At 46.6% G+C, this 9,270-nt stretch overlaps 1 protein-coding gene across 1 annotated transcript in view; it reads left to right on the top strand.

Annotated features, from left to right (window-relative positions):
* Positions 1-271: 271 nt before the first annotated feature.
* The window catches only part of ALK (ALK receptor tyrosine kinase), a 679,865-nt gene continuing 670,866 nt past the window's right edge, over positions 272-9,270 (top strand). Inside the window, exon 1 of the mRNA XM_058682930.1 lies at positions 272-1,927. Coding sequence (XP_058538913.1) covers positions 1,234-1,927 — 694 coding nt within the window. The 5' untranslated portion in view covers positions 272-1,233. The remainder of the gene's footprint in view (positions 1,928-9,270) is intronic.

Here is a 9,270-nt window from a genome sequence, read left to right as displayed (position 1 = left end):
TGGAGGAAGGGGAGGAAGGAGGGGAGAGTGATGGAGGGAGGGCGAGGCGGGCCCTGCGCTTTTCTCAATGAATGCCGAGGCCTCTGCAGATTTGCATAGAGGCCTGTCTCGCCACGCCATTGGTTGGCGGGTGCGAGCGGGGCGGGGCAGGCCTGCGTGAGCCTGGCAGCAGCGCGGAGTTGGCCGTTCGAGCTCCGCCCCCGCCCCGGTCCCGCCCCCTCCCGGCGCGAGCTCGCGCCTCAGCCAGCTGCAAGTGGCGGGCGCTCAGGCAGATGCGATCCAGCGGCTCCGGGGGCGGCAGCGGAGGTAGCAGCTGGCACATCCTGTCGCCGCTGTCCGGAGGGTCGCGCAGCACTGAAGCTCCTTCCGGCCGCCCTCTGCCCAGCCAACTGAAGCCAAGGGGGCTGCCGATGGGTGAGGAGGGGGCAGCAAGATTTCGGGCTCTTTTGCACAGAATGCTTTCACTCGGCTGCTGCTGCCGGGGCCGCTTCGGTGCCTGAGAACTCTGAGCAGACGAAACGCGGGAGGAGAGCAAGGACGCTGCAAACTTGCGCCGCGGCGCCCTGAGCCTCCGCTTCACATCGCGGGGGCTTGATTCAAGCCCAGAAGTTCAGCGGGCAGTGCAATCCGCAGACTTTCCGCTGCGGAGGGTTGCAGGAGGGTGCCCGACAAAGCAACCCCTGCCCCCGGTTTTTCCCTACATTGAGGAAGAGGAGCTCAGAAGCTCAAAGAAGCGCTGGGGAAGGGGCTAGAACAGCAGAACGCTCCGAACCATCGTTCCCAGCTGGAAAGTTGCGGAGTATTGGAGGCTGCTGGAGAGCGCGGACAGACCACAGCTCAAGCCTCGGAGGGCAGGAGAGGACTCCATCGCCACCTCCCTTCAACCATAGTAGTTTCTCTTGTTCCGGAGCGCAGTAAGCTACAGACGGGGGCGCGGCACGAGTCGTGGCGCGCCAGAGGCACAGGGTCCCAGCTGCTGAGCCCGAGGTGCTCAGGGTCTCTTGACACACCCCTGAGCCTCCAGCCCCATTTTATTGAGACTCCCGCTTGCCTCCTTGCAGTTGGAGGGAAGCTAGAGAATCAAGTGGACGCCTAATCCCCCAGATATCAGGTGGAAGGAACTGTTCAGGACCAAGGACTATTCGGAGCCCCTTTTCATTTGAGGGGAAGTGAAGGGCGAGGCTGGATCCCAGAGAGTCGGGAGACTAGTATAAACAACTCTTCTCTGGCGGGATGGGAGCCTTAGGGCTCCTAGGGCTGCTGCTACTGCTGCTTTCAGCGGCAGCCTTGGGCTCCGGAACCGGAACCGGGACCGGGACTGGCACCGGCCATCTCGCTGGCTCACCCGCCGTGGGGCCAGCTCTGCAGCCTCGGGAGCCGCTCAGCTACTCACGTCTGCAGAGGAAGAGCCTGGCGGTGGACTTTGTGGTGCCCTCGCTCTTCCGTGTCTATGCTCGGGACCTGCTGCTGCCGCCTTCGTCCTTCTTGGAGCCGAGGGCCAGACGGCCTGAGGCACGCGGCTCCTTGGCTCTCGACTGCGCCCCACTACTTAGGCTGGTAGGGCAACCGCCCGGGGTCTCCTGGACAGAAGGCTCCAGCTCGCCAGCCCCTGCCCAGGCACGGACGCTGACCAGGGTGCTGAAGGGCGGCTCGGTTCGCAAGCTCCGGCGCGCCAAGCAGCTGGTACTGGAGCTGGGAGAGGAGGCGATCCTTGACGGCTGTGTCGGGCCCCCAGAGGAGGTGATTGCGGGACTGCTCCAGTTCAACCTCAGCGAGCTGTTCAGCTGGTGGATTCACCACGGCGAAGGGCGGTTGAGGATCCGCCTGATGCCAGAGAAGAAGGCTTCGGAAGTGGGCAGAGAGGGAAGGCTGTCCGCGGCGATCCGTGCCTCCCAGCCCCGTCTTCTCTTCCAGATCTTGGGGATCGGTGAGCAGCTCCCGCCTGAAAGTGTCGGGATTTGTATTTTTAGGCACATCAATTTGCAACCACTGTCAACTAATCCCTATTTTCAAAACCCCAGCCTCTGGTTCTTAGGTCTTTCCTCCTTTTGTAAACCTCCTCCCAGTTAGACCATAAAATACGGTTTTATGTTCTTGCTGAAAAGAGTCACTTCCCAGGGTTTTCCTTCCTCTCCAGTAACCAAGTTGGAAGAAAAGTTTTCTCTCTTGGCAGAATGCTTCTTCTTTCTACCGATTTACACCGGGTCCCAGCCAAAATTGGGTGCACTTTGAACAGGGGACCCCTGGGACAGTTGAAATGTCCTTATTACTTCTACGTTCCAAGCTTAGTTCTAGATGTCATGACTGTTGCCATCTTCCCTTTCCCTTGTTCCTCTTCCTGGCCACCGTAGATGTGGGTAATGTGGTGCACTTTCTTGGAGAATGTAGAACTCTTCTTTATATGGTTGAATCTCCCCTAGCTGTTCTCATCAAATGTTGACTTATGTATGGATTGCCTCTTCTTCATTAATTTAGTCTGCTCCCTCTCTCCAACCCCAGTCTGCTATCCACTCTCAGACTCTTTTTTTCCCCCTCTCAGATGTTGTTGGAAGAGCCCCAGAGGAACTAAGAAATATGGGACAGGAGGGAGGTGTGAAGAGAGGGAGCAGAGTTGTTAAGATTCTCTCCCATTGGGAGAGTCACTGTGAAGCCAGAAGAGACAATAGTTCTTCTTTCCCCACCCCCCCCCCCAACCCTCCCTCTAATTCTTAGCTTGAATGTCTATAGCAGCAACTCTGGATGACAGTCTCTGGCAAGCCTGTTTCACTGCAGATCTCTCTGCTAGAGATTCCTGAAATAAGGTTTCTGTTTCATTTACTCTCATTTTCTTCTCATATTCACTGAGTTAGGGGTGTGTGTGCAGGCACTTACTTCTAACTCTTCCCATAGTATTCTTTGACTGGAAAACCAGGTGGTTTTGAATGGATGTTTCTCTCGTAATACCACTGGGGAAGGGCTCAGTGAATAAAATATACAATGTAAATGAATGAGAAGACACAGAAAAGAAATCATGCCTTTTTAAAAGCCTACACTAATTCCATTGAGCAAACCCAGCATCTTTTCTATCATTCTCATCATCAGAAATAAATGAAATTTTTATGCTCCACTGGTTACTAATGACTAGTATTAATTGGATGGAAAGCACTGAAAAGAGCCCACTGTAGAGCTCCAAGTACCTACCATGCTTGTCCCAGCACACACATATCCTCCCACGCATGCCCAGTACTGTCACATAGCAGGGATATCTAGAAGCTGAGGTTCTTCCCTCCTTGCACAAAAAACATACTTGTATGTGGTTCCCAAGGAAAACAGAATCTGGATGCATATTTCAGCATTAGCATTGGTATCCTTGGCACCTAAAATGACCCCTTTGTGTTCAATGTCAGAATTCATATTAACAGGCAGAATTTGTAGTAAGAAGCAGGGTTTGATGAGTTTGATAGAGCCTCCTGTGAACTGAGATAGGAGACCAATACTGTTGTCTCTCCACAGATACTTTTGTGGAGAACAGCTGTGCTTTAATGTCATCATGGCTTCTGTGGTTTATACATGCAACATTCTCTTTTAGCGCCTAATGTATTTGTAATGGATATAAGAATGACTTCTCTGGGAATGTGGATTGTCTTCTACTTTCATGTCTGTGAACATCTCTGGAGCTTTCCTATCACCTCTTGTTAAATGACCATAGGCCCAACACTCTAGATCAGCTATTGTGAGATGTTGATGACAGACTAAAGGGGTCCTTTCTGCAGCCCTGAACTTGCCTACTATAAACAGGCAGGTAGCATGAACTTATCAGTGGGTGTTTCTGAAGAGTCACAGGCTTAATGCATGTGGAGCATATATTCCAGTCAAGCCTCTGGTAAGGAGTTGAAGCCACTGAGTAGGGGAGTTTCATGTCGAGAGGAGTGTGCTTCAAGAACTGCTTTGCTACTGACAGCAGGGAGTCTCTGTGAGCGTCCCAAGTCCTCCCTTAGCATCACAGTCCATTTGGCAGTTGGACCAAGGCCTTATGCATCATTTGACACATCTAGCAATGCTGTTTTCAGAAAGAGCCAGGATTCTGTCATTAAAAGGCTAGAAATTTTGGCCAAGCATTTTTCAGCAGCATTGGGATCAAATGATTATTGATGGGATCAAATAAGACACTAAGTGTAACTGGATGAGCTCCCCATGACCTCCAGAGAGACAGACAGCTTATTGAAAAGCATTTCAGGCCTTGTGGTGATCACACTTGGAACAGGCTGGGCTCTTCTGCTCTGAGGCATATGCTGTTTTCAGTTAGGCAGCTGGCCATGCCGGACTAGCCTCTTGCCTTCCCACTGCCTCCCCAGCCTCATTCAGATATGGTTTCCACTGCAGACCTCCCCTTGGAGGGAGTGGACACACCCTGTTCTATCATGTTTCATGTTTGAGGCAACATATATCATGGTGTTTCCATTCGTTTTCTTGTATGAAAATTCAAGCTTAGGTTCTCACACTTGGATTAATTTTACTATTTATTATGTTTGAGGAAATGGATTTATTCCTTTTTATGGGCTCTGTTTTGTAGAAAAGGCATTTAACTCTTCTGTGACATAAGATATTCAAGCATACAAAGGGAAAATAGGCACAACTCAGTTTATTTCTCCCTGTTTCTGCCCAAATGCCTGGTGGTCTGGTCTAGAGGGGCACAAGCATGCTGATGGGGCTGTGAGGAGGGAAGAGAGTGGTGGGTGGCCTGCAGCAACCCATTTGTCTCAGACTGAAGATAGCTTCCTGAATCTGAACAGGACCATGACTAGGGATGTGATAGAAATGGAAAAGCCCCCAGTCAGCATGAAGCAAAAACTCTGTTCCTTGTGGTTTGGGACATCTGAGAGGACAAAAGGATAGCTGAGAGGCCTTAGAATGCATGACACGCAAATGTGTTTTCTTTGTGCGTTGCTTTGCTTTGAATTCATAAATGGGATCAATATTTCGAAGTCTGAAGCAGCTCCCCACAGCACTCATTCATGGAGAAGAGCGTAGAAAGGCCATTGCTGAGACTGTGTGAATTTTGGTCTACCATTCTGGGACAGTCCAAACCTCAGAAAAGATGTCTGCCTGGAGGCAGTCACATTGCTCAGAGCCCCACTTTGTAACCTGTTTTTTGGATGTTTTGATGTCTTGCTTCTGCCTTCCCCCAGGCAGAGGCCTAGAGGATATTGACTTGTGGGCTAGAAGGGCTTGTTTCCCTATAAGCAGCCCCCTTCTCACTCCAGGAAAGGGGATAGGCAACTGGGGATTTTACATGTGCTATGGAGAGACCTGAGAAATTTAAAGTAGATGTATGCAATGCAATACACCTGACCCTTGACCTCACATATCTGTCAGTGCCTTCCTATTTCATTTCTGGAGAAGGCAAAGAGAGCCAAGGAAGATAGAGAGGAAATTGGAACTCTCAGAAGGAATATCAGTTATTTGAGGTGAATTTGGGGAGTTGGAACTAGTCCAGAGAAGACCAGAGAGCTGATTTAAGAGTTGAGGGGACCAATTCATGGTGAAAGATGAAAAGAATTAAATATATATGGCTGAGCGAAGTGGCGATGAAGGGAAAGCCCTGGTAACAATCTACAAATCTCTGAAGAGGGAGAGGAGTTATATAGTGTCACCCAAAGAAGTAATAGGATGCAACTTGCAGAAGGAAACTTCAGGGTGGATATCAGGGAAACCTTATTTTCTGAACTTGATATTCCTCTGACTTTGGAATGGAATTCCAGAGGAGCAAAGAGTAAGGTGAGATGTGGGTCAGATAAGCCACAGCATTCATTATTAATCAGTTTTATATTTGGAAATGTTGAGAAGCCACAACAGGCAGGAGAGCTGGGATGGGGAACAAAAGCAGGAATCAGGATCTTTCAGGATTCAACTCTTGAGACACTTTGGGTCTGGATGTTTCCAGGAGGAAAAGATAAGAATTGCATGTGTATCTTTGAAATTGGATGGGATGTGCTTACAAGGAGACTGTTAGAGAAGAAAATCTTTTGAAAGTACTGGGTTTGTTTTTCTCTGCCCCCAGATTGGCACAGAGTATTTCTGTGGGGTGTTGTGTGTCTATCCATGAGGGAGGAGCCACACCCATAGAACATTATTCATCTAAGATGCATCTCTAGTGTGTGTGTCATCAAGCCATTGGGCAGGGCAGAAGGTACGTGGGTCTTGAGAAGATGAGATCACGTCTAGATTTGGTGGACTCCTACTGGCTACTTGAAACCCCTTTGCAATGCTGAGAATATATATACACAGCTATTAGAAAGATGAAGTTCATCTAAATCCATTTGATCTTTCCACAAATTTACAAAAGAAAAAGAAGAAAAGCCCATGAGGGATTTGTGTGCATGGTGTGGGAAGACAGTGTTATCATTAATAAAAATGAAAGCTTTTATAAGGAAGTTTGTCTTCTGAAAGACAAGGACGACTGGCCTCCAGAAAGGAGAGGAAGAGAGGAAACTTCTGTTTCAGCAGAACTTGAAGCCCCCTGCCATTCTTAGGATTACTACTTGATAACCTCATTTTGTGGAAATTTGCCTAGCCCTTTCTTTATAATCATTATTAATGTCCTGTTACAGTTGTATGGGACTTTATAATTTATAAAGAACTTTCAAATGTAATGTATTTTTTTCAATCTTACAGTAGGCAGGGCGAGTATTTGTTTTATTTTATAAATGCAGTAACTGGAATCCAGCTACTTGATAACACTTTTTCAAGGTGAAAAATGGTAGACCTAGAAACTTTCACTTATGCATTGAGAGGTTATGAGATGCTAGATGCTGTGCTAGGTACTGACTAGGACTATAGATCTTTTTGCCTTCAAATTAGGGCTCTTTCTACTAAAGGAATCATCCCAAAATGCAGATTATGTAACCATGTAAATGAAACCATGTAAATAGATGAAAAACTTTACATTATCCTTGTCAGAAGGCCATGCAACAAAGATTTGGTGTTCAATAACCATGACTTGAAAAGTTCCTTAAAATATTTGAAGTCCAGTTTCATCATTAGTAAAATAGGGATAGTTCCTATCTCAAAATGCTGCCATGGAGATTAAATTAGAAGACATGTATAAATCTGTAGCCCAATGCCTGACATAATAAAGTGTTCCATCATTATAAACCATATGTTTTTTTCTAGAAGCAGCAACACCCCAGTGTCTGGTTGTGCATTTTAGTTTATTTGAATGATGCCATCTGGAGTTGTGCAGTCCTGATGTGTGGTCACATCTGGTGACCCTGGCGGTGGTAGTTGTAATACTGTGGGTTCCCATGCAACTAGCTTCTAATTCCTGGGCTAAGAAGTGAGATCTAGTGGAAATGGGGAGAGTGACCATGGTGATAGTTTCTATTGGCTTCCCCAGAAATGTGAATGAGGAGAATTGAGGTGTGGTATTTACTTCATTTCTATCAACTAGTGTCCTCCAAGGTCTTTTGACCTTGGATTCAGTCCAAAGATTCAAGCAGAGTATTCACAATCCAATTATTTTTTCCCCTACACGAAGAAAGCAAGCCTTAAGTATGAAATCTAATAATGGAGAAGAACAAGATAGAGACATTACAGAGCAGTAGTTTTCAGATGGTGGATCTTTCTTAACTGAGGGCAGTATGTGCAGTTCAGGCCCCTCCATGCCCACAGAGGTGCTGGGCTACTAGCCTCTGGTAATTTCTTTGTTATAATTAGCTGGAGCTTGCCTTTTCCTTGTCAAGTGGGAATGCAGGAGAAGGTTGGAGGGTACCAACTGGTTGGTGGACATGAGCCCATTAAGAGCAGTTAAACCTTTGAGATTCCATGGAGACACATGGCTGAGGGAGGAGGCCACCTCAGAAAGTGCCTCAACCTAAAAGAGGCTGTCAAGTATCCATGCAGCATTTTACAGGTAGTGTTTTTTATGAGCCATGGCTGAGCCATTGCTTTCCTAAGATGCACAAGGACATTATTTCTGCTTGGGAGTAGAAGGAGAATAGGACATGTTTGTGAGGATGGTTATAGGTCCAGGGGTTATGTGACGAGAGGTGTGAATAAAGTTACCAAGGAACCCTAGGGGTGTCTTCTTTCTTAGAACCATTGTGTTGTTCTCCAGTCTAGGATGTGGCCAGTTTTTCTTAACCTAGTGATGACCTGGCCTTTTTCACACAGGTCAAAGTGTAAGGAAGGAGCAGTTTAAAAGAGAGTATTGGCCTGGTGGGAAGGTGGGGAGGAGATGGGAGACATCTTAGCACTTTGTTGGTGAGTCAGATTTCTCAGAACAACTTTTGTTTCTTCAGATGAGCTTGGGTCCTTTACCAGGAAAATTGTCTCAGGTTCACTTGGTGAACATAGACATTCTAGAATGTGGGAAGTCCCAGAACTGGGCAAAAGGAGAGCTCCATTGGGGCATATACACCCAACTACTTGCTTAATTAAGAGTCTTTAGTTCTTGAACCTTACTTTTGTGGTTATGTAACAACAGGTGCATGGAGAGGTAGGTAGTCAGAATTCCCTGAAGTAAGGAAAAGGCTAAAGGGAAGATCTGAAAACAAAAATAAAAATAAAGAAAATCTAGGCAAGCTTGTAGGAAATCATGCAACTAGCCAGAGGAAATCAGAGGGAAATTTAAACCATTGACCATGTTTTTCTTTTTCCCTTATTTATCTTTTATTGAGTTTCCATTGGGACATGGTTTCTGAGGGTGGGTGTGGGCAGGTCTCCTTTATAGATCCTTTCCACATTCTCAGCCCAAGTAATTAAAGTCAATGTTCTGTGGTGGAGAGAATGCTAGATTAGGAGCTAGAAGACTTGGATTCCATTATGATATTAACCTTATATTAGTTTTGACATCTTGTGCAACTTCCCTAAACTTGTTGAACCTCTGGGTCTTTTTTCCTAAACGAGAAAATACAGAACGTGTCTTGGCTTACCTCATGGAGTCTCTGAACATTTTGTAAAATAACCTATGTAGAAGATTCTCGTCTGGATTATTCAGAAATAAATATATAAGGCAGTAGAAAAATAACAATACAAGATCATAAAAAGTGCTGAGATTCTATTTCATTGATTCATACTTTTAACCGACCTTTGACATTAAGAGCAGTAGTACTAGGTTCTAGATTTTGAGGCAAGCATTGGCCTTCGTTTAACAGCTCAGCAGCCCTGGAAAGGAGTTATGTGGCCCCTTCCCATGGTTTCTCGAAATGAGGTCCTTTCATTGAAGTAATTTTGCCCACTTCCAGAATTTTCTGGAAATGAATCTTCAGTTGTGGGACATAAGAACTTACA

Source organism: Neofelis nebulosa, chromosome 9 (assembly GCF_028018385.1).
Source record: "Neofelis nebulosa isolate mNeoNeb1 chromosome 9, mNeoNeb1.pri, whole genome shotgun sequence".
NCBI classification, from domain to species: Eukaryota; Metazoa; Chordata; class Mammalia; order Carnivora; family Felidae; genus Neofelis; species Neofelis nebulosa.
Note: the sequence above shows the minus strand (reverse complement) of the source record. Positions and strands in the feature narration are given on the sequence as shown.